Source organism: Setaria viridis, chromosome 1, assembly GCF_005286985.2.
Source record: "Setaria viridis chromosome 1, Setaria_viridis_v4.0, whole genome shotgun sequence".
Lineage (NCBI taxonomy): Eukaryota > Viridiplantae > Streptophyta > Magnoliopsida > Poales > Poaceae > Setaria > Setaria viridis.
In genome coordinates, this window is record NC_048263.2 from 8,744,107 (window position 1) to 8,769,461 (window position 25,355).

The window sequence follows — 25,355 nt, forward strand, 5'->3', positions numbered from 1 at the left end:
TATGATTAACTATATCCTTAAAGACATATGCTTTTCATAAGTCTGTCCCTAGTTGTATATCTAAGTCTCTTTTAAGTAATGTTTCTTGTTCAAATCGGAAGTATTAAGTCGATTATTGTTTGCCTCCAAACCACCATCTCAATTATGACGTACGGTATCGGGCATTGTATCTTGTTCTTGTCTATCTTGTGGAGTTATAATGAAGGTGAGTCTATTAGATCCGGAAGGATAAATCCCGATCATTGTACTCATTAGTATCATTAGTAAGCTATAGCATCAGCTCTAGCTCTCTTTCTTGGATTCACAAGTAAAGGCATTTTTATGATAACTGTGAGAGTGACTACCATGACTATTTTCAAGAGGAGAGAAAAGCTCTCGGTCTGCTCCCTAAGATGCTATTTTTATCCATTCTAGCAATTTCTAATAAAAGTCATAGTTTCCGTACTTCTCCTATATCTGTATTCTTAAGTCCAACCATAGTCACCAGCCAAACACCGGGCACCCTTTTTTTTCCCACTCTTCATTCACCTCTCCGAATCTCTGATCCTGTGTGGTTCCAACAGGCAACTAATCATAAACCCCGCTTCAATCCATCGGATTAAACCCTAGCCACCGGCGGCTCCGTCTCCGCGCCTCCGGCTTCCCCAATTCGCCATGCCGCTCTGCCACTCCCCCACCCCCGCCGCCGTCGCCGCGGCGGCATCTCCCATCGCCGTGCGCAGCGGGGGCCTCCTCCGCTGCTCGCGCCCAGGCCCCGCCGTCGTGGTGAGCTCCGGTTTCCCCACCACCTCTTCCGCCGCTCGTGCCCCCCTGGTTCCCTTTTTTGTTTTGTTTCGTGCTCTAGTACTGGGGACGGGGGTAATAATCACCCGCGCCCCTGGCTATCGGGGCTTACCCGTGATCTGACGGTGGTAGTCGTCGTTGGGAGCTCGGGAATCGCACTTGCTCGCATCATCTCCGTGTTTCTTTTAATTTTTTTTGACAAGCTGTTTAAGATTTCTATTATTTTGGGAGCTTGGGATCATGCTTTGTTGTGCTTTAGATTCCGTTCGCATCATAGAGTACCCATCTTGCATCTGCACAAAAAAGGAAGTTGCTGCTAGTAATCAGGTTGAATCAGCACAGTTATGCTCACTTCAGCTGAAACCGGTATCCATACGTGCAGAGATGTAAAAAGATTGATTCTCTGAGGGCAATCAATGGAGCACCACCATGCATTCCAGTGTCCGACAGGTCACTGTTGACTCCTGTAACCTTGCCAGTTTTCCGGGATCCAAGCATGAGAAACGACACAAGGCTGCGTATCTTCTCAGGCACAGCCAACCCTTCCCTTTCCCAGGTCAGTTGAATCTAGCATGAAGAATTTTTCTCTCGTATTTATTCTAGTCCTGCTTTTAATTTGTCGCAGACAACCAATTAAACTGTACTAACCACCTTAGAGCATCCAATACATCACTCATTTGGAGTTTGGAATATGGGTTTTTCTGAAATGGGAAGTTTAGGAAAATGGATTAATACAAAAAGAGAATTGAAATGAAGGATAACTGAACCTGTGGGCACAGCATAGCTACTAGCCCACTTCTGAATGAAGAAAAACAAATAGTGGTCTGCTATCAGCATGCCCATCTCTAACCAAATGAGTTCTCTCATTTATGCCTAATCTCTTTATGGTGTCCTATGAACAGGAGATAGCAAGTTACTTGGGTCTAGAACTTGGGAAGATTAACATAAAAAGGTTCGCGGATGGCGAAATATATGTTCAGTTGCAAGAAAGTGTACGGGGCTGTGATGTTTTCCTTGTGCAACCAACCTGTCCTCCAGCAAATGAAAATCTCATGGAACTTCTGATCATGATCGATGCCTGTAGGAGAGCATCTGCTAAGAATATTACTGCAGTCATCCCTTATTTTGGTTATGCAAGGGCTGACAGGAAGGTAATGTATATTTATTGTAGTTTCTCAAATTATTTAGTTTGTTTTGAGTTTATTCTTCTTTTTGAATGGAAAAAAGATCCCTGTTTGTTCTTCTTTTTGAATGGAAAAAAGATCCCTGTTTGTTCTTCTTTTTGAATGGAAAAATGATCCCAGTTCTTCTTTTTGGATGGAAAAAAGATCTCTGTTTGTTCTTCTGAATGGAAAAAAAAGATCCCTTGTCACATGCTTGTACCACTTCGTATTACCAGCCTTTAACCATGCAAGTTGCATAAGCAAACTTTTCAACAGTTTTGCTAATTTCCAAGTGCTTGGAATCATTCCAGTCACCATCATCGATCAAGGTGGTTGGATATGACCAAGGGCCTAGGATGGTTATTGGAAAATAAGATCATTTCAATCACTTGGCAACTTTGAAATCTAATATTTATACTGTTCACCTGTGGATGCTTTTCAGTATCCATAAATTAGAGGAATTGAAGTCAATGCTCATTGCTCAATGAAATTACAGATTCTATGATTCCTTTTGATTCTAACATCCTAGCATCTACAAAGTCAAAAGCCATCACCAGACCTCACAAAAGCATCTATCTCCTTGCCATTTTGAATACTAACTGAAACACTTTTCATTTTTCTCAGTCTCAAGGCCGGGAATCTATAGCTGCAAAGCTTGTAGCTAATATGATTACAGAAGCTGGTGCTAACCGTGTACTTGTTTGTGATCTTCATTCCAGTCAAGCAATGGGATACTTCGACATCCCAGTAGATCATGTTTATGGTCAGGTATGTACTGAAGCATGCTGCTTAAAATCAATCAATGCCTTTAAAACTTATGTGTGATGGCATTCGTTCTTCTTACAATTGTTTTCTATTTTGCCTCTTTGAATTGTCAAGCCTGTTATTCTTGATTATCTCGCCAGCAAGACAATATGTTCAAATGACTTGGTGGTTGTATCTCCTGATGTTGGAGGTGTTGCCAGGGCACGTGCTTTTGCCAAAAAGCTTTCAGATGCACCTCTAGCTATTGTAGATAAAAGAAGGCATGGACACAATGTCGCTGAGGCAAGTATTATTGTACTATATTATTTGTTTAAACAGTGTAGCAGGCTGAATGGATATATATAGAAGAAAATATCAACTTCTTAACTCAAATATTAGGTTCTCCTTATTATCTGTAATATTATGAACAACTGATTAGAATGTACTGAAGAAAATCTTCACCGAGCCTTTTCCCTTTGTAACATGTGCTCTGATTACTATGAATCTCAAAGAATTATATTGAATTGAAGATGTTCCTATCTTACCACAATTTTTTCTTATCTCAGTCCTGTCAGAATGAGCAAGTACATCCTATCTTGTGCATTTATTACAGGTAATGAATCTTATTGGAGATGTTAGAGGAAAAGTGGCTGTTATGATGGATGATATGATTGACACAGCAGGTACGTTCTCCCTTAGACACAATTCTTAGATTGGACATTCCCCTCCTCATGAGTTTATGCCTTCTTCTTAACAACCCAGCAAGGTTGAGAGCCTTGAGAACTGCCATGCTGTAACTAGTCAAGTATTAGTTGTGTCATCTGCCATAGAAGTACATACTGAGTGTAGAATGGAACATTACACACTAATACTACACTAGTATTGTTTCTGACTAGGTTGAAATATGATTTAAGCTATAATTCAAACTTGAAAGCCTGGTGAATTGTGCCGCATTCCTGTCAATAGCTGAGAAAATTATACATCACATTGCGTACTAAACTAATTATCCTCTCTGAGATACTTTGCTTCGGGGTGTCAATATCCTGATGGAATTATCAAACATAAATAGGAACTATTGCCAAAGGAGCTGAGCTACTGCATCAGGAAGGCGCTCGAGAAGTATATGCTTGCTGTACACATGCTGTTTTTAGGTATGCTTTAATTCTTGAAGCTAACTTAAGTCATATTCTGTTTTCTCTGCTGTGTCAATTCGTTGTAGCTATCTGGATTTTTCTGCAACTATATTTACATGTTACCTTTTCAGCCCGCCTGCCATTGAAAGGTTATCAAGTGGTTTGTTTCAAGAAGTAATCATCACAAACACTATCCCACTTAAGGAGGAGAAGAGTTTTCCGCAGCTGACCATTCTTTCAGTCGCGAATCTCTTAGGTGAAACAATCTGGCGTGTTCACGACGATTGCTCGGTAAGTTCTAACTTTGAACCAGCATAAATTATTACCACTCTTTGGTATGCCTGATTCGGTGGTTGCAATTGGTTACTCGCATCATTTTGCAAGCCTCATGCCACTATTCCTCAGAAGCAACTGCAATTTTCTTTTCTGGTGCAACTTTTTTATATAAATTGCTAAACCTATCCAGGTTGGTCATGAGCCATACTCCAGCTTGGATATTGACTGATCCTTAAGGTGTATTACTCATGCTGCACCCTTCATGCCAAGGTGAGAATGGCAGCAAACAGCTGTTTCTCTACATGCTGTATGCTAGGCATATTTGATTCCATTGTGAGCCAACATTTCATCATCAGCGGTACATTTTTCATCTGCGGTATGTATGCCATTGAACAGTTGTTTTTCCCGTGCAGGAATAGTTGTGGCAGCTTGCAAAATTCCCCCACTTCTTTCTTTGGACCTCAGTTTTTGTCTGTGTAATAAGCAGCTCTATGTTATGTGAAATTCTGTTAGCAAAGAACCTCAACCATGTATTTGAATTACAGTATATAAGATGGAATTTTGGATTGTAGTGCAGTTTTCAGCTATCCTCAATGCACGTACATATGGCTCCCTTCCATCCCAATTTTTAGTTGCTTTTGGTTTCGCTTGATATGCGTTTACTTCTATTCGATTTTATGATGATGCATCTTGTGAGGTACCAATCATGGTTTGAACCCTTGTTCTTACAAAAAGACTGTTTTTCCTTATTATTCCCTCCATTATATTTTAAACGTATCTGCATACTAGAAAAATTAAAACGATTTGCAATTTGAAATGGAAGGAGTAGTTTGTTTCTTTGCTATGATGATATACTCCATTCTGGTCCAATTTGGTGCATAGAAGCACATGAAGTCTGTTTGGTTGCATGACCAAATTGATGCATAGAAGCACACGAAGAAGCGTGTTTGGTTGCATTAATATACTGTTCTAGCTCGGTTCAGCTAGTGAAAACATACGATGATATCATGGCTCTGAAGTGAAGCCTAAATCATCAATGCATCCCACACACGACAGGCTTGGTACAAAGTTCCTGCTTTAAATTGTATCTCGTTTTGACTTTTCTACGTGATATTATTATACATCTAAATATAGTGTATGTCTATATGCATAATAATATATATGAACTTAGAAAAGCTAAAACGATCTACAATTTGAACGGAGGGAGTACATCCCAAATTGTAGGTGGTGGCTTTTCTAAGTCCCTAGATTTTTGCAATGAATTTAGATATATACCATGTCTAAATACATAACAAAATCTATAAATATAAAAATATCAAAATGACTTATAATTTTAAATGGAGGGAGTAGATGACTGACATTTGAAGATAAAAATTGCATGCACCTTGGTAGGGAAAAAAAGATAACTCCAAAGGATAAAAATTGCATGCACCTTGGTAGGGAAAAAAAGATAACTCCAAAGATCCTTCACCAGATATGAGGCGGCAAGCCCCCTCCTTTGCGGAAAGAATTAGTATTGCCATAAGGCTGTTTGGAAAGAACCTCATCTATCCACTTTGTCAACTTAACTCCCGAACAAAATTTAGATGCACCTTACTCACCTGAATTATTTTATTTGATCCAATCTGCCCCTAATTAGATTTCTCTTTTTTCCCCTCCATATATGAGTTGAATTTTGAGTTTAAATTTTGTGAGCGGATACAAACATGATGTCTTATGTAAAAAAATATACTAAAAATTTTTCATAGTTATTTTCATGGGAACGTATCTGTGCAGTGGCCGGCGGATGGAGAGGCTTAACTGCAAAATAATCCCACCACTGACTCTATCCGTTGGATTAGCATCTTGTGGCCTTGATTCATAGTTTTCAAGGTTGCACGGGGGAGGTGGTTTGCACCAGATACGTTCCCTATTTCATAGATTAGGAATATTTAATACAAAATTGTTCTTAGATATATAAAATTGTATGAAAAGTAATCAGAAAAATTTCTTAAGTATTTTTCTATGTGATTAGGAATATTTAATACAAAATTGTTCTTAGATATATAAAATTGTATGAAAAGTAATCAGAAAAATTTCTAAAGTATTTTTCTAACATAGAGCTCTAACATAGAGCACCAAGTTATAAGTCAAAGGGACAAAATTTGAAATTAAAAGTCAACTTGTACGTGAAGAAAAAAAAAAGAGAATCTAATTAGAGCGTAGATTGGATCAAAGGAAATAGTTCGGGAGAGTAAAGTGCGCATAAATTTTGCTTAGAGGTTAAGCGAGGGAAGTAAAATAGCCTGTTTCCAAACAAAACTAAGGCAATAATTATTATCTGCTCAGAGAAATTCAACCAGACATGTGGATCATCTTCCAATACAAGCTATTTCTTTCAACACCGAAATGGAAATTTTTTTTGCATCAATTAGTGAAGGAATGCCTTTTGAATCTACCATTTGAAGCATAACTACTGCATTCCCTTGTCTCAGGCTTGCCTTTACTGCTAGAACCTCTAGTATAAAGAACGAAACATTACATAAGCAATGTTTAAACACCAAAAATCTCTGAACCAATATCGATCCATGAAAATATATTCTTAAAACCTGAACTGTTAAAGGACAAGAAGCTTGTTAGAAGTTTGAAATTGGAACATCCAATTGATCCTTGAATGGCATGCCATCTTCTGTATAGTTTGGACAACTGTCTACTATAGGCTTGACCCTGAGATGTAAAGAATGATCATTCTTATATAATCTACTGATTATAGTGAGATTGAGTTGTTGGTACATCAGATAATCTGTGGCAAAAGATTGAACAAAACTTGAAAATTTTGGTCACAGGGTATAATTTTACAGCAAAATTGTGTAAAACTACAATACAAAGTCAAAGGAAATCTCCATGGTACACCTAAACTGATATCCTAGAAGCATCTTGGACACTGTCATGATAGGTGACATGTGGATTCAGGGATAAAGTAATGTTAAATCTCGGAATACATCTCTAAAAATATATATTTGATCTTCCAAAAGAATGCCTGCAAAGAGCTGAAATTATAAAAAAGAACAATGTCAGACATCCAGCTATCAAAAGAGGATCACTGCAGCTTGTAAAACACCAGCTGATTGACCAATATGATACAATAGTCAGTATACCGAGAAATCGCATTACACTCTTCTAGTAAAGGATAACAAAACTACAAGAAACTTATACAAGACATAGCTTGTAAAACATTAAATGTTAAGCTACCTTAAAACTTTAGTCTATTGGATATCTGTATTTAAACAAAATGACTACAACTACTAGTATTGTACAGCACATGGTGAATGCAGTGGGTGCAGCATGAATAACACATGATCTCACAAACTGCCAATAGAAATTCACCTTTTATTAAACAACTTTATGCAGGGAAGCCATATGCAGATCCCATTAAAATGGTCAACTGGCACCATTACCATGACTAATTGTCTTTCGCTGGTTTAGTGTAATATCCCCAAAACAAAGTACAAGGTCCTAAAGCTATACATCGTGTATTCTAAGAAAATGTAGCAGGAAATGACATTTGGATATCGCAGTTTCTCATATTACTTAAGATATATGAAGCATGAGAGCCTCTCAAAACTCCAGACTCTATACAGTAGTAACTGGAACGATAGCAAGGTTTAATAGAAGATTACCTCTTTCAGCTAAGTCATATGATCAAGGCAGAGAGCAGATCAGCAGTTGAATGTGAGGTAGCAAGGGAGATAAATAGATATAATTATTCATACAAAAGAAATGATCTTCTGATCATGTGCTCGCAATGATGCACTGTTGTATAACCTCATAGTGTACCATGTGGGATAGAACCCATTTCGATACATTGCATCCATCCACCTCTCAGCTTCATTTCTGTCACCATTCTTGCAGAAACCGTGTACCATTATATCAAAAGTCCATCGATTTGGTTGATACCCCTTTCTGCACATCCTTTCATACAAATTACAGGCAGAATCCATCCTACCTGCCATAGACAACCCTCGTAACAGCATGTTGTAAGTATAAGTATCAACAGGAAAATACTTTTCCATCTCCTCTCCCAAATGCTCCAAGTCATTCATGTTGTTGATACCTCTTGCAAACGAGGTAATTAGATCACCTATCAAGAGCCTTCCTGCCTCCCGACCTTGAATCTCTTCACCTTTCACTTCTAGAGGTTTTGACTTATCTCTTGAACGTAACAAAGCCTTCAGAAGGCTGCTGCCCATCAATGTGTGCAAGAGAAGCACATTACACAGGAAGGCTGAAACAGGGCGACCTGTTTCTCTGAAATCGTCGATAACCTTTATAACACTGTCATAATCTCTGACAGAGCACAGCAATAGAACAAGATGCTCATAGCAGCTGATGCTTGGGATTACACCATTATCCCTTGCCTCCCTCCAGAACACCATTGCCTGCTCAGGCTTCTGAGCTTCACATAGACCAGATATAAATACATTATACAGCTTGGTGCCAGGTGGTTTCTTTCCACGAATGAGGTTAAAAAAGTTAAGTGCATCACCAATACGTTTGCTCCTTAGATAACTCATGAGAAGAAGGGTGTTGCTTTCCGCTGATGGTTCAATCCCTGAAATCTCCATTCGGTTATACACCTCCCTTGCCATGTCAGCCCTCTTAGCATGACCAGCCCCAGAAATAAAGTAGTTGTAGCACACAAGGGGTTGGAGTTCACCCCGTTGCAACTGGCTGTCTAACAGCTCAAGAACTTCAGCATACTTATTCAATTCACACAAAGCACAGACAACTGATTGATAGAGGCTTCGGGTTGGGATGTGGCCCATATCTTGCATTTCCAGCATGAGCCTTGGCAGTATATCAACCCTCTTAATCAATATTAATGCCCGAATCAAGCTCTTGTAGGTTGACTCATAGCGATATAAGCCCACATGGCTCTTGCTGCTTGCTATCTGAGGCACTTCGCATGCCTCCTCCACATTACCACTCTTGCATAGTGCCACAAGGTACTTGGCTAAGACAGAGTCCATTGGCCAGACTTCCTGCTTGAGTGCCCTGTCTAGCAGCTCCCGCACCTTATCCAGCTTTCCCTCCTGACAAAGCATATTTGCAAACATGGCAAATGTCTGACGCCCTGGAAAGTGCCCTCCTTCCATAGCTTGCTCCAATACCAGACATGCTTCCTCTGTCTCCCCACCCCGGCACAGTGCCCTGATCAGATTATTATAGACATCCTTGTTTGGGTTGATCCCAAGCTCCATTCTTGACCTATACAAATGCATGGCCACTTCAACAAGACCAGCCTTGCAAAAGAAGCAAAGCGCAGCATTCATGGTGGATCTGCCAGGAGCAATGCCCTCCTCCATCATTTCCACGAGCAAGTCATACACTTCGCCAAGTCTGTTACAGCGAAGCAAGCGATAAACAAGCTTGTCATACCGCTGCCCATCAGGGATATACCCTTCAGTTTCCTTCTTATCAGCAATAAACTTCAACGTAGTATCAAGCCTTCCAGCCTCAATGAGGCCATGGATCCACGCACCATACACATCACAGGATGCAAACTTATCAACGATCTGGGCTGCCTCAGCAAAACGTCGACGGCGGCAGAACTCAGTGATGATGGAGCCAGCAGCGGGGCCACGGGATGCTTCAGCAAACGGCAGGGTGTCAAGGAGAGCCACGGCATCGTCGAGGCGGGCACGGCGGCAGAGACTCTTGATGAGGATGCATGTAGTGACAGGGCTGGCGGCAAGGTTGCGGGCGAAGGAGTCGGCAAGGTCGTGGAGCGAAGCATCGACGAGGGAGTTGAGGAGGATCCGCGATGAGACGGCGTCGAGGTCGAGGCCGCGGAAGCGCATGTGGCCGAGGACGCTGAGCCCGCGCTGCGGGTCGCCAGCGACGGCGTAGCCGATGACGAGAGTGTCGTGGAAGCGCAGGTGCCCGGCGGCCGCGGTGGTGTCGGAGAAGAGGCGGAGCCAGTTGACGAGGACGGCGTTGCGGCGCGCGCGGGAGAGGAGGCGGAAGACGGCGTGGTAGACGGCTCGCGTGTGGCGGTAGCGCGGCCGGCGCCCCGACCAGTCGAAGAACTTGAGGCGGAGCAGCAGCAGCGCGTCGCCTTCGGGGAGCCTCCGCGGGGCGTGGCGGAGCACGGCGAGGACGAGCTGCTCCGAGAGCGGGAGCGCCTCGAGCGCGGCCGTCTCATCGGACGCGAGCGCCTCGTAGATCGCGTCGAGCGCCTTGAGCGGCGCGGCCACGGGGCCGGAGGCCTCGACGAACCAGTCGCGGAAGGAGGTGGCGATGGCGGACGAGGCCGCGGCTACGGAGCCGGCTTCCTCGGGGCGCGGCGGAAGCAGCGGAGAGAGCTCCGGGAGCGGCGGCGGCGGCGCGCGGGGAGGAGGCGCGGAGGCGGACGCCGAGAAGGTGTTCGAGAGAATGGCGAGGAGGGGGCGGGAGAGGAGGAGGCGGCGGCGGGAGCGGCGGGAGAGCGGGGCGAGGAGGGCACGGGGCATGGCGAGTCGGGCCTCGCGGCGGGCTGCTGTCAGTGGCGTGGGCGTGGCCGCCGGCAGCAGTGGCGGCCGGCGGCGGCAGGTGGCATCTGTGGGGTGGTGGTGGACGGGCGGGGCGGCGGTGTGGGTCGGCTCAGCTAGGATGAATTCTCTTCGGCTGCGGCAGGGGTATACTACCTTGGTGGGTTGGGTCATCATAGTCATGCTGGCGTGATATGGGCCGTGTGTTTGTTTGTTTGGCTCGGACTCCGGCCCTTTCTCTCTCTGTTTTTTTTACTTTTATTTATTTATTACTTGATCGATTGATAATACAGTAAAACCTTTTTCACCTGGCCTATGCTGATGTGCACGGCGAAGATTTAGATGGAACATGTGCGGCTAAACGGACCAAGGTACTCAGCTTGTAAGTAATTTCAAATACATTTTGTATTTCCTAGATGAGGGGAAACGATCATTTCGCAATCATTTGCATTCGGTTCCTTAGAAAAAAAATCTTTTGCACTCGGATCATCTTTGCGCTCTTTTCCCCCAATCCTGCTAACAACTTGACGTATAGCAACACGCAATAAATGGGCCACGATCAGTACAAAGAAGACACAAGCGATGCCCCCTCTAGTGGCCAAGTTGGACACCCCTAGCTCTACCACCCCCCACTCTATTTCCGGCATTTGAATCCTGCTTGACTCCTTAGGGTGAACAATGCTAATTTTTTTCCCCGAAAAATAAGGATTTGTCAGCCTCTCCCAAATTGTTATTTTCAGAGTATATTATATATTAGTATCGTCAATTTATCATCCTTCATATGGTTGGAAAATTATTTGAGAAGTCATAAGCTTGGAACTCAGGTCCAAGTGAGAGCGACGAGGCTAACAATTTATTTACAATTGCCATATATCATGTAGCAGTGATGTAGAGCTACTAGCCAGCTTGGCTTGACTATTAGATTGGCAAAGAGGATGAATGTGTGGAAGATAAAATCACTTGATGAAAGCATGGGCTTACCATGCGTTGTTTATATCTTTGCGAGATGCACGTCACTTTTTTTAAAAAAACTCGACCTGCGTAAGACAGTCCTGAGTTTTTTCAAAGAAGAAGATCTTCTCACGTAGGTTGAGAAAACTTCCGAATAACCCTTATGAGACTACCACTGGGCTGGTGACCATTGCAACTATCCTAGGTAGGAAGGTCTAAACCAACTATAGCTACGACTTTGGCGGACCTTGACTTGTGTTTTGGTTACGGTGACAGAGAAGAAAAGACCTGATCGATGGAAGAAATAAGAAGATAAGAGCTCTTTGGGCTGCACAACCGATGGGCTTTGGGCTTTGCTGTGCTACTCAGCTGCAGCCGATGATGAGCTTTGCTGTTCTGGTTCAGCTGCAGCCGCAGCAATAGCTTAAGCGAGCAGGACAGCGGGGGAATCTTTGTTCACATCGAACTCTTGTTTTGACGCATGTTTTAACGCATGATGGTGGCGGCAGGCGGCGCGAAGGGAGTAGTCGTAGTAGCAGGAATGACGGTGGCGCCGTCGGTGGCAGCAGCCACGAGCACGGGGGCCGCCTGCTCCTGCCCGCAGCCAGGATGCGCGAGCATCAGAGTGAGGAGCAGGGTGGCTGTTGCAGCCAGGATGCCGCGCCGTCATGCCTGCTACTACGACTACTCCCTTCGCGCCACCTGCCGCCACCGTCGGGCAGGAGCAGGCCTTGCTGGTGGGGGCTGCGGGGCGCCCGTTGTCTGCCTCTGCACCACCGCCACCGGCGGCTGATGTCGCTGGCGAGCTCGCTCAGCGACGTGTTCCCACCTGCCAAAGAGCTTCGGAGATCTCCCTAAGGTACTCGGGGACAAGGTGATTGAGTGCATCAAGTCAACCATCACGAAATGCATCCTGCTACAAATAGTCGCGCGCCCTACTTTGGACTCAGAAGATACTCATCAGTGTGCGCGCGAGAGAGAAACAAGCAGTGAAGTGACGGATGGAGAGGGGCACGGGCCCCCCCTGACCCTCTGCAGCATCCGCCCCTGCCCCTGGTGGCCTGGGCCTCTCCTGGCAGGCTGGCACCCCCTGGTAGCCTGTGTGCCTGTCAGCCTGTCACCAGTCACCCCTGGTGAGCTGGCCCAATAAAAAATTAGAAGTCCCTCTGAGGTGTCCTGGTCCTGGAATAGTCCGCCCCAGGTAGCAGATTGCTAAATAGGCGCATCAGGTCAAATCATATCCCGCCCCTGGTAGCAGTTTCTTGTTCCTAGCTCGCGCCACCAGGCGAATCGTATTCCACCGCCGCCAATCAAAAAAGCAAATAGGCACATCAGGTCATCCATCATCAGGACATGAGCACGGAGCACCAGAGTACGAGGACAAGGATGAATGGATGATGCCAATTTCCATGATGGATCCGAGCCATGCGCAGCAGGCCAGCAGCGTCTCCGGACTGTGGTTCATTTTTTGAGCTTGCATGTTTTAACGCATTTTTGAGCTGCCTTTAAGCAGCTTACAGTGATATTCTGTACCGATTGTTGTCATAGAATGGGTCTGTGTGTTTCAGGAAAGGAAGCTGTGTATAAAATTGCTTCATCCAATGTGATTTTTTTTATGATGATTTGATGAAGTGAAGCTAGTTCCCCAACCTCAAATTGAAAAAAAAAGTCTAAGCCTTTCAAACTTTTCAGCCTGCAATCTTTGACTCTAGGCTTTTGTGATTATTTTCAGACTGTGGGATGTATTGTGATCATGTACTGATCTTTGGAAATTTGGCCTGACCACCTGAGTGCCTCATCACTATATTCCCACTCCTGAATGCTACGTAGAACTTCAAGTAACTGTGCTTATTCTAGCATTCCCTCAATATTGTTGAGTTAGGTGACAGCTCACAAATTGCTGTTCGATTGCTTGATCTTTCTAGCATCAATAGTGTAGAAATCCCTGTTAAGCATTGTTCTTTTTGACTGGAAATATGTCAGTGCCTCTATTTTCACTAGTTAGTTCTGAACAAACATAGTGCAGGGAGCTATGATTCTTGCTACGTATTCACAATCTGTGAGGAAACTGCACCGCATACTTTTATTCTGCACATTTAGCTATCATTTTATGTAAATCTGACTAGAGCCTTGATTACTGATGCTTCATCTGCCTCTTTTCTTAGGTACTACGGGCACATGGACGTTACTGTGACGTTTTCTGCATTTGTTATTGCAATATCATTGCTATTACAAAGAGGAAATCCTCGTTTTGCTCAGCTAACTAGTTCAGTTTTTGGGTTATTTTACTGCAGCTATCTTCCTTCTTTCTGGGTTAAGCTTCGCTCGGGACTAGCTGCCCCGGCCTTGAATACAAGTATGTTTCTCTGTTACGTTGCCCTTTTACTTTCTGCCCCTACATCTTTTTGTTGTCAGTTCTCGTGCCATTTAGTTTGCTATTGTTGATAAACAACATGTGTATCAAATATATTGGACTGTGTCTATCAAATTTGCCTTTCAGTTGTCTTAATTAGTTACAAGGACAAATAAAAAATAGTTACAAGGATATTTTATTGTTAAAGTTCTTACATGGTCAAGTGGTTCTAGTATCTATATTTCTTTGCTAACTGTAGGATCCCTGTACTAATACAGTGTGTTCTGCCAGGAATTGCATACAGTTGGCCAATTCTTCTTGGTGGACAAGCTCACTGGACAGTTGGACTTGTAGCAACCTTGATTGCTATTAGTAGCATCATTGCTGCAGACACTTCAGCTTTCCTTTGTGGAAGGGTACACTCTTTAATTACTATTCTTTTCTTTCTAAATTTCTTTCTACTCTTGACTCTTGAATTTCATCTTAGCCTACCCAACTTGTGTGGGACTATAGGCTTTGCTGTTGGTGGTGGTGTGTGTATCTTGCCATAATATAGTGTGTGTGCTTTACAATGCACCAGTGTAATATTGGACTAAGAAGCAGATATAGCTGTTTTGGTTCTTTTAGCTCATTGCTTTAATTATATCAAGCATTTCTTATCTGTGTACCTTAAGAAAAAATTTTGATAATTGAAACTTCGTAGTTTTGGAACTTTTTAACCTTTTCATTTGGTCAGTGGTTCGTACAGTAGATTGGTCTGATCGGATGACCCCTATGGCAGAAAGTGTGATAATATCAACCTAAGATGTTTGGAAAATAAAAAAAAGAAAAGGATAATTGAATTGTCCAGGCTAACTGCTCTGGAAACAGTTGGTTTTTAATTATCCATAGTTTTTAGCTTAGAAGAAAAAGGAAAGAAATCATGGATAATTCAAATGTATCATCCAGCATTCAGGTGACTTATGAATTGTGAATATGATCTCTTTTATGTGAGTTTCATTAAAAATGGTTGCTGTCCAAACATCGTAATTACTAGATATTGAGATTTTTTTTTGTTGATGGGAGCACCGGGTAATGGTAATGGTGATGGGATTCTCTGTTTGGCCTTGCTGTTATGCATGCAGCTCGTTTTAACTTCTGATGTTGTTTGTTGATTTTCAGAAAAAAAATGTTTAAGCTTGAGAAAATGTAATTAGAATTACTGTAACCTGAAAGGGTTTCCATGGGTTCTAATGAGCTGACGATCTATCTGTTCATGTTTCAATTAGGTTTGGGGAGCAACGCTGAAATGATGGAGATGGAAAAAAAAACACTTTGCGCCCAGGTAAGTCACATAATCAAGCTAACACGAACTATCTGGAGCTCATAGTTTTTTCTTTTGTTCTTTTCCAATTTGTTTATGTTTTCTTTCAAATTTGGGCATTGTATTCTGGCAGCATCGAGATCCCGACAGCGATGTGCATGATGGAAAAATCAGTGGACATTGAGGAGGGCTCAGACAACAACAGGCAAGAGCCAATGTTGATAAACAGATAAAAGGTATGGCCCTCCTAAAATTGAAAATGTTGTGTCAAGTCAATTGTATTAGATTGATGTATCAGATAGCTCAAGTTTTTTGATCCTGCAGTATACTACTATACTGTTTGAGATTTTAGAAAAAAAACTGTAGTGGTAGTTTGGTTAACAAGAATAAAGAATAGTTAGAATTGGATTTATATTTTGTAAAACATGTTGGGTGAGAGATTAAACCTGTTGTTCTCTAAAACATGTTTGATCTCACTGTTTGATCTTACAAGTGAGTAGATCTTGCTGTTTGATCTTTTCTGCTTGAGTTTTGTGAGGTGCAGAATTGTGAATGTGAAACTAGCTGCCATAATAATGTTAGAAGCTGTCTTTACTAATGGATGGGTTCCAGATAACTATATTGTTAGAAATTGATCTAAGCATTTTGGATCCTGGAGTACAATTTGATTTCGTACTTGCTTCAGAAAGCATTGCATACATTTCTGTTGTGGCTGGGATGCCGCCCTCATGGATAAGCAAAAGGCAAAATTTTCTCATGTGAGGAATAAAATATTTGGAAAAAAAAAGTCAATATGTGAAAGAAAGGACCATGGGATCCTCTATACTCTGATTTGGGGCCAGTTTGGCAGGACTCCGGCTCCTCTAAAAACGGCTCCGGCTCTGGCTCCTCTGGTGGAGTGGCTCTCTGGTGGAGCTGAAGCCGTTTTGGAAAACGTTCGGCAAAACAGCTCCACCCTGTTTTTCATGAATGGATTGGAGGTGTCAAATGTCGAATATGCCCCTTGATATATGACTTGATTGTTTTGCTGAATTGTATGTTTTCCTTCCATTTATAATTTTAGTTCATATAAATTAAAAAAATAAATAGAAATATTTTCTAGATCTCATCTTTTAGATGGTTTGTGTCTTTGTGATGGTCACGTCTTTGCTCATTTGCAATTACTAGCTACTGGATTTTACAAAAGATGAGGCATAGTCCTCAGCATTAATAGTAGTGGTTTTTACAAAAGATGAGGCATAATCCTCGCATCAACCATAGAAGCCAACATAATGCTCATGATGATCTAGACAGAAATATCGCCCTTGCAAGGTCATCACGGAATCTATCCATTGCTCGATCATTCGATTCAGAAGTTGATGTATCGCTTGCATTTTGGGAAGGAAGATGTCGTGCATATCTTGATGGTATGGTAGGCACATAATCAAGATTCCGATCACATTTGCGAAAATGTTTATCTTGTGCATTGTTCTCACGAATGAAGTTATGGAGGCACATAGTTGCGGCAATGATCATCATTTGCTTCTCCAATGGAAAAGTTGGCATCTTGAGAAGTATTCTCCATTTCATTTTCAACACTCCAAAAGCACGCTCTACCACATTACGAAGACTTGAATGCAAATGATTAAAGAGCTCATGCTCACCGCTTGGAGCAGGACCCCTCCTCCATTCTGGCACATGGTACCTTGCGCCCTTGTATGGAGCCAAGTAGCCAGGTCTATTCGGGTACCCACCATCAACATTGTAATATTTCCCTAAGCACATATGTAAAATTATATGAGTTACATTCTAAATATGTCCATGTGCACACTTATGACAACTATAAGAGAATATAAACCTACCTGCAGGAGGGTGAGGGAATTTGTCATAATCATGTCTTAGTGCATGGAACAACACATTGGTGTCATGCATAGATCCAGGCTGTCCAATAGATGCATATGTAAATCGCAAGTCAAAATCAACAACGGCAAGAACATTTAGTGTCGCTTTGCCACTTCGGCCAATATATCTTATGAGGTCATGAGGAGGTGGTGTTGCCAAAATGTGAGTACCATCTAGTGCACCAATGCAATCTTTGAAATATGGCATCATCCTCTGATCATTACTGATCCTTGAGTGTGTAGTACTAAAGTTAGGATCAATAGGTCTTATGTAGTCCTTACACATACCCACCACACAATTCAAAACCTCCTCAAATTTTCTACTGATGGTCTCTGAAGAATGGTTGAATATACCATCGATAGCACTGTTCGACATACCTTGGCCACACACAAGGAGGAACATAGCAAGTGATTCCATAGAATTTATGTGCACAGATGACTCAAGACCATATGAACTCGCTAGCAAATCATGCAGCTGGTAGAATAGGTGTGGGTCCATCCTGAACATCTTAAGGCTCTGTCCTGGAGTCTGAAGTTTTTCCATAGTCCAACCAAAGCGACTCTATGATGGAGTTCTATTCTCATTTTTTGTCATGATATGTCAAGAAATATTTGGAAGCAAGCATAGCAGTCATAAATTGAATATTTTGAGCACCCCTCAACAATGCAAGAGTTTTCACAGTCCATTCATCATCATCAGAATCACTTTCATCAGTCTCATGAGAAGAATAATCAGATTTGTTCATTACACAAAAAATAAACATTAAAATAGTATCATTATTACAACTCCAAATAGTAGCAATGGAAAGTTATACAAAACCTACATATTACAAACCATTAAACTAGAACAACAAATAAATAGCACTAATTGCAAGGATACAGTGGTTGCTCTACTTAGGCACATCATTTCTAGTCATCCAGTCATGCTTTCTAGTCAACCAATCAAATCTCTCTTCAGGTGTGTCCAATGTCATGAACATCTCTCTTTCAGCTTTTTTGGTAAAAACAAGTGATGCAATGAAATGTTCATTTGTTCCTGGAACAGCACCACATTCCTTCACCAATACCATGACATCCTGGATTGAACAACCAGATTTGTCCTCCCTCCTCGCAATGGACTCACAGGATGCAGTTGTTCGCTCATTCATCTCCACAATCTTGCCCATTTGTTCTTGAAACCAAAGACCTCCACTTGTCTTAGGTTTCTTTCCCTTCTTGTTATCAGCCACTCTACCTCTCTTCCCTCTCACAGTAGTAGGTGTCACCTCCTCTAGTTCACTGCCATCGTCATTGTCAGCTTCATCCTCATCATCAAGGTTAATGGGAGAAGCATCACAATCCCAATTTGTTTGAGAAGGTCTTGCACCACTAGAAGCACACCAATGATCATCCCCGGTGTTACAAAGATCTTCGAACATAATTCCCAAACTTTCCTCATTTTGGAGCCCTCTGTGCTTAAATCTAGTACATCCATTTACTTTCTGTAATGCAAGAATAATTATCAGTACGGAAATAAATCATTCACCAAAACAATGGAACATTGTTAAGCATGAAAAATAAGTTGCACTTACTCTTGCTGTTTCCTTCCACCAACTCTCTGGCATAACTATATTTTTTCCTGATTCATCCCATCCTATGCCAGTCTCCTTATTGGTCAGTTGCTTCCAAATTCCATAATCAATTTTCAATTTATCCCATTTATTCTTGAATTGTTTTCTAGTATACAGAGTACCAGTCCTCTCATGAAACCTTTGGATGACATTCTTATAACCTGTCTTATTCAAATGAGTGCTTGACCGATTTCCTTTTTGAACTTCGTCTGCAAAAATCTCACAGACTATTCTAGTGTTCTCATCACACCAAGCGGCGTCTCTGTTGCAAATCAGTACCGTAAGCACCAAATAACAAGTAAGACATACAATTTTCACCTAGAGATGTATGAGAAATCCAATCAGTACCGTAAGCACCAAATAACAAGTAAGACATACAATTTTCACCTAGAGATGTATGACAAGGATTTCTGAGGTCATGAACCTCCTGCTGTTTCCATTTTGACAAGGATTTCTTCATGGAAAGATATTAGAGCTGCCCACAGTGAATTAAGTTTGACAATGTAAACAAGTTCAGGCATATAGACTACTTAGAAGTTTATGTTGTGCTAAGTTTATCTAATATCTTATCTCTTTTAAATTATTTTTCAAAACAGAGAAGAATCAGGAAGTCCAAACTTTTGGTTAGGAATTTGTCTACACAATCTTGCTAGAATATCCAGGGAAGGAACAACAGTACGACGAGTTCTGGAAGCTATATTTCGTTATTGTGATAATAACAACGTTCTAAAGGATTTGCACTGTGTGTCCTGCTAGATATGCAAATTGTGATGGACAAATCTGGTATTCATTGTTTCCTCAATATCTTATTTTATTAGTGAACATTTTGCACTTCTGTGATATTTATACTCTATAATCTATATATACGCATGCTTGTCTTCAACCATTATTTCTGGTTCTGATAGATATTTATGTCATTGTATGCCAGGACAGAATGCCATTATTTTGACGGTACCATTTTCACACATAGGTATGTCACACAATACCATTTTCTGGTTCCAATATAATAAACCTTTACAATGCCAAATGCAGCATAATTTATCGAATACGTTGTCTGAATGATGTCATGTAGCAGTTTATCAATTAAAAATTTCTTATTCTTGTTGCGGCAGATATGCTCAATAACTTTTACCTTCCATCATCGACGGTTACTGGGGCAGCAGGAATCGGCGCTGGTGTTCTAGGTGCTCGGCCACCGCGTCCTCCTCCACGGCGAGCAGAGGCTCCTCGAACTGGCACCGACATTGCCTCTTCGAACTCGTTCGCCGCCGCTGCCGGCGCCGGCGCCGCTGCCAATATGTTAGACAGCCACTCCGGCCCGAGAGCTGCGGCCGCCGCTGCGCTGCTCCACCAATCCGGCCCCATTCCGCCACCCGCCATCGAACCAGCAAGCAGCCCACCGCCGATAGCACATGGGGGCCACCGCCGACAGCACAGGGGGGCCGCCGCCGGGCCACACTCCTCCGCCCGCCGTCGATGCTTGGTGAGCCATCTCACCCCCGGACTGGCCAGCCGCCTGCTGCCCTCGCCGTTGGCCGGCCGCCGCCGGTCCGGGAAGGGCCGCATCCGGCCGAGATGCGGCGCCTCCGCCGCCCCCAACCCCCGAATCGAGGTCAGCAAGGCTCGATCCGCTGGTTTCACTGCCCGGAGGACCTTCCCTGCGCGCCGCCGTTGGGCGCCGGCCCTGGGACATTGCGCCGCCGGCGCTGCTGTTGCGCGAGGTGAGAAAGCGGCACGGGGGGAGAAAGCGCGTGCGGAGGCCTGAAGGCCTAGCGCCTGTTATTTGTGGTGGCAATTGACGTAATTTTGAGAAACTTGTGGGCCATCTCCCTGGCGCAAGTGGGAAGAAGCCGTCGGAGCCCATTTTTCCGGCTCCGTGCGTGCAGTGCAAAAAGTGCTCCGGCTCCGGAGTGCTTCTCGGTGAAGCCGTTTCCGTTTTTGTGTTTGGTTCGGCTCCGGCGAAAACAGCTTCGGGAGCCGTTTTTGGAGCTGTACCAAAGGCGCCCTTGATACTCCAATTGCCCGCAGGTTCTTTTTTTAGCTCAATGCTTTAATAAAACGATGTCAACGTTATCTCTCCATCCCTCGAGCAGAATGTTTATAGCGTTCAGTGTTTATTTCTTGATCACAGAAGTATTTATCGGCCATTCTATTTTGGAGAACCATCCAAGGTACACATGAATTTCAGTTCTTTTTGTTTGGTAGTGACATCTTCTGAACACAGTGAAGCTGTGAAGTTCGTAATATTATAGGATGCTCTCTATGATATTGTGCACTGTGCTAGCTATTGTGAACAGATGGATACCTGAACAATCACAGTATATATAGATTTATGTATCTGAACCATGCAATCAGCTGGTTGCCTAGCATATTTGCATTGCTGATCAGTAATCTTAGAACTCTGTGATGCCTTCTTAGTGTGTTGATGCAATTCCTCTGTTGTTAGGAAATGTGGAGGGGTGCTGGTAAGCCTCATCAGTCTCTGATATTTCAAATTGGTTTCTGAAGACCAGTCTTGATCAGCGAAAGATCCATCAAGATATCTATGTGGCTGTGCTGATGGATCAAGGTGTTGAAAATATTGGTAAGATACTAAAATTGGATCCATCCAGGTATCTATGTGGCTGTGCTGATGGATGAAGGTGTTGAAAATATTGGTAAGATACTAAAATTGGATTATATGCCTTTGCACTCTTCTAAATTCAGTTGTGATAATTAAGGTGTTTACTTTTTTTGTGTGAAGGACAATGGAATTCTTCCTGCCAGCTCCAAATTCCCAAACAGGACTGAGAAGGTCTGTTGGTATGAAACAGAGCTCTATTAGAAAGGCAAGGGCAATCTTGGAGGATGGACATGTTAAAAGGAGTGGACATTAGTTTATTTGGTTTTGTTCTTTATGGTTGGAATTTTATATCTGATTCGCGGCAAATTTTATAATGCTTCTTTCTTAGTCAGGAAGATAAAACAAATGATCATGCAAAAAAAATTGAATTATCTCTTTTAAGTCCTACTTCATAGGGTAGTATGTAGTCCTTTTTATATCATGCACGTGCACTTATTACACTAGTACTACGTAGTAGTTGGGAATTGTAGAATTCATGTCATGACCCTTCCAAGTCCTACTATCTCCTAAGCATGCTGCATGCATGCAGGCAGCTCTCCTGCTGGGCTGAGGCCACGCCGAGAAAGGTCCTCCCTCCATCGCTGGCCGCCTAACCTTACGCCATGGAGAGTAATGGGACCAGAGCAAGAGCTCTGGCGTGCAAGAGATGTTGAGAGCAAGAGGAGGGCGACGTTCGCGAGAGCTCCAGACGACACAAGACAAATTAGTCGTTCGTAGCAGAATAATGAATTAGTCGTTAGTCGGTTCGTAGCAGGATTAGATTTTCTAGGTTCATAAACATTACTATGCATATAGACATGGACTATCTAAACACATAGCAAATATTATGCACCTAAAAATGCTAAAAAAATTAGCTACAATTCGGGACGGAGGGAGCAGGCAAAATGCAAATTTCTTTCTTTCTTGCTCTGTTTCACAAAGAAAAAGTATTGATTTCCTCCTCTTCATTAATCTCATCATCCAGAATCATCTACCAATCTAAGCAGTGAGCCCTTGTTTACTTCACCCCAACTCCCAACTTTGGCACTATGCAAAAAGAAGATTCCCCATCACATCAAACTTGCGGTACATGCATGGAGTACTAAATGTAGATAAAATTAAAAACTAATTGCACAGTTTTGTTGTACTTTGCGAGACGAATCTTTTGAGCCTAATTAGTCAATATTTGGATAATAATTCACAAATACAAACGAAACGCTACAGTGTGCTACAGTGCCGGCATAATAATTTTGGCACTTCCAATTTTGACAACTAAACAAGGCCTGAGTTGAGTACCAAACCTACGATGCCAAACTCTATAGTACGTCCAGTTATTAAATAACACTAGTAATAGTGATAGTGATGTACCATGGCAACAATGCAATGGTACATAATGCAATGACGTTGAACTGTGCATGTGGCCGGTGTCGTCGAGTAAAATTTGCCTGCTCGAGGGCGCACAACTGCGTTGGTTGCTCGACTACAAATAGCAGCTGCGTCGGAAGATACTCCAATCCTCAATCCTCCTTTCGAGATTCGGCATCAGTGTGCGCGCGCGAGAGAGAAACAATGGCCTGTTCGCTTCAGCTTATAAACCGGCTGAAAAGCTGAAACGGCTGATTTGTTATGAGAAGAAAACACTGTTTAGTGGCTGATAAGCTATTAAAATAAGCTGAAGTGAACAGGCAAAAGGCAAGATGAAGCTTCAGCGGCAGCCGCCCTGCTCCTCACTCGATGCTCGCGTATCCTGGCTACGGGCAGGAGCAGGCGGCCCCGTGCTCATGGCTGCTGCCACCGGCGGCTCCGAAGCTCTTTGGCAGGTCGGGGAACACGTCGCTGAGCGAGATGAGCTCGCCAGCGACATCAGCCGCCGGTGGTGATGGTGCAGAGGCAGACGACGGGCACCCGCGGCCCCCACTAGCAGGGCCTGCTCCTGCCCGACGGTGGCGGCAGGCGGCGCGAAGGGAGTAGTCGTAGTAGCAAGCATGACGGCGGCGGCGCCGGTGGCAGCAGCCACGAGCATGGGCCGCCTGCTCCTGCCCGCAGCCAGGATGCGCGAGCATCAGAGTGAGGAGCAGGGTGGCTGCCGCAGCCAGGATGCCGTGCCGTCATGCCTGCTACTACAACTACTCCCTTCGCACTGCCTGCCGCCACCGTCGGGTAGGAGCAGGCCCTGCTGGTGGGGGCCACAGGGCGCTCGTCGTCTGCCTCTACACCACCACCACCGGCGGCTGATGTCGCTGGCGAGCTCGCTCAGCGACGTGTTCCTGACCTGCCAAAGAGCTTCGGAGATCTCCCTAAGGTACTCGGGGACAAGGTGATTGAGTGCATCAAGTCAACCATCACGAAATGCATCCTGCTACAATTAGTCGTGCGCCCTGCTTTGGACTCGGAAGATACTCATCAGTGTGCGCGCGAGAGAGAAACAAGCCGTGACAGATGGAGGGGGGGCACGGGCCCCCCTGACTCTCTGCAGCATCCGCCCCTACCCCTAGTGGCTTGCTGCTACGTATACGACTACTCCCTTCGCGCCGCCTGCCGCCACCAGCGGGCAGGAGCAGGCCCTGCTGGTGGGGGCCGCGGGGCGCCCGTCGTCTGCCTCTGCATCACCACCGGCGGCTGATGTCGCTGGCGAGCTCATCTCGCTCAGCGACATGTTCCCGGACCTGCTAAAGAGCTCGGAGATCTTCCTATACTCAGGGACAAGATGATTGAGTGCATCAAGTCAGCCATCACGAAATGCATCCTGCTACCCACACGCGGGTGCCTGCAGGACGCGCTGGCGGAGTGCGGCATCAAGATATGATCGACCGGCCGGGGAGACAGGGACCTGGTTAATAATAAAAAAAAAAGATTTGCCTCGTTCACTGTTGGGGCAAGTGCCGGGTTCCTTCTCCACTGACATTCTACGTAAGGTGTGTATGTGTACACACTAGCTGCTTTGTGATGTACTCCGTGTGAGCGAGGCGAGTATGTATTCCGCTCTCCGAATTGGGATAAATAAAATAAACGATCGTCAATGGACTTGTCCTGTTGTTACTTTTCCGTCTTTAATTTCTTCTTGCTCGTTGTCGTCCCTCGTCTCGCTCCGCCTGGGTGACGCGCCGCTTCCGCATGGCGCGCCGCGTTCTCGGTGATCCTCGGTCGTCGCCCAGCATATATATTCAGCACCAGCGGAGACAACAGCAGCCGCGATTGCCGCGCCGGAGCTCGATCACCCCGTGAGTGCGCGCGCACGAGTTCCATGGTACGAGAGACAGGCGCAGCAACAATTGTACGGTGCGTGGCAGTGACGGCATAGCCATGATAGATGCGGCGGAGGTGGCGGATCCATGAAGAAGATTAGCAGGAGCTAGAGCTGCGTGCATTACGCATGCATGCATGCTTAGGAGGTAGGTAGTGCCTTTAAAAAAGAAGAGCCAATATATGCAAGTAGGGCGTGCATTGCTTTGTTCCACACAGACACAGTACTAGTGTTATTGTATGCGCTATGCATCGTATCTCACCTTCAATCTCAAACCATACAAAGCCTAGCTTCTTTTATTGCTGGTACTGAGCTCTTGCCTCTTGATTGCAACTTTGTCTTGATAAATAATCTAGAGTACTACATGTTGTACTTGTTTAACCTCCAACAAACCAATGCAACATCCGGACCTAGAATAATCTTGATTAATTTGCCACCTTTACTGAAACACCACCATGGCAAATATGATTATCACGTGCTCCGGTACTCGGTCAAAATGGCTAATTCCAGATTTCATGTTAAGTTGGCTAAACTCTAGTTCAAACTCCTTTTATACATTAAAAATAAAAAAGGAACTTCATAAAGCATATGAAAACATAGATAGATTCGCAAAAAAGAAAAAAAAAGCATAAAAACATAGTATCCTAGGGATAGTAGTATTCTCGTCGAAGTAAAGTTTAGTAACCACACTTACCAGCCCATGTAGATCTGCGTGAACTAGAGAGCACCACAAATATAATATCTACAACAGGTCATATGCCACCGCATCATAAGGACGTGGTGGAAGCAGCAATAGTAAGGTAT

General features: G+C 43.8%; 3 protein-coding genes across 3 annotated transcripts; 1 reads left to right on the forward strand and 2 right to left on the reverse strand.

Moving 5' to 3' along the window:
* Positions 1-488: 488 nt before the first annotated feature.
* LOC117840500 (ribose-phosphate pyrophosphokinase 1, chloroplastic) lies at positions 489-4,675 on the forward strand. The gene is made up of 10 exons (XM_034721010.2): positions 489-765; positions 1,166-1,339; positions 1,686-1,934; positions 2,571-2,714; positions 2,826-2,993; positions 3,304-3,373; positions 3,760-3,841; positions 3,955-4,114; positions 4,290-4,369; positions 4,513-4,675. Exons 1-9 carry the CDS (start codon positions 655-657, stop codon positions 4,326-4,328), a joined length of 1,197 nt encoding a protein of 398 aa, XP_034576901.1. The 5' UTR covers positions 489-654; the 3' UTR covers positions 4,329-4,369; positions 4,513-4,675.
* Positions 4,676-6,813: 2,138 nt separating this feature from the next.
* LOC117857642 (pentatricopeptide repeat-containing protein At1g71210, mitochondrial) lies at positions 6,814-10,806 on the reverse strand. Its single transcript, XM_034740425.2, has 2 exons — positions 7,759-10,806; positions 6,814-7,128 (listed from the first exon to the last, which is right to left on the reverse strand). Exon 1 carries the CDS (start codon positions 10,789-10,791, stop codon positions 7,846-7,848), a length of 2,946 nt encoding a protein of 981 aa, XP_034596316.2. The 5' UTR covers positions 10,792-10,806; the 3' UTR covers positions 6,814-7,128; positions 7,759-7,845.
* A 7,179-nt stretch (positions 10,807-17,985) lies between these two features.
* Positions 17,986-20,070, reverse strand: LOC140221584 (uncharacterized). Its single transcript, XM_072291336.1, has 3 exons — positions 19,939-20,070; positions 18,667-18,756; positions 17,986-18,576 (listed from the first exon to the last, which is right to left on the reverse strand). The coding sequence occupies exons 1-3, from the start codon at positions 20,068-20,070 to the stop codon at positions 17,986-17,988; spliced, it is 813 nt and encodes a 270-aa protein (XP_072147437.1).
* Positions 20,071-25,355: the final 5,285 nt, after the last annotated feature.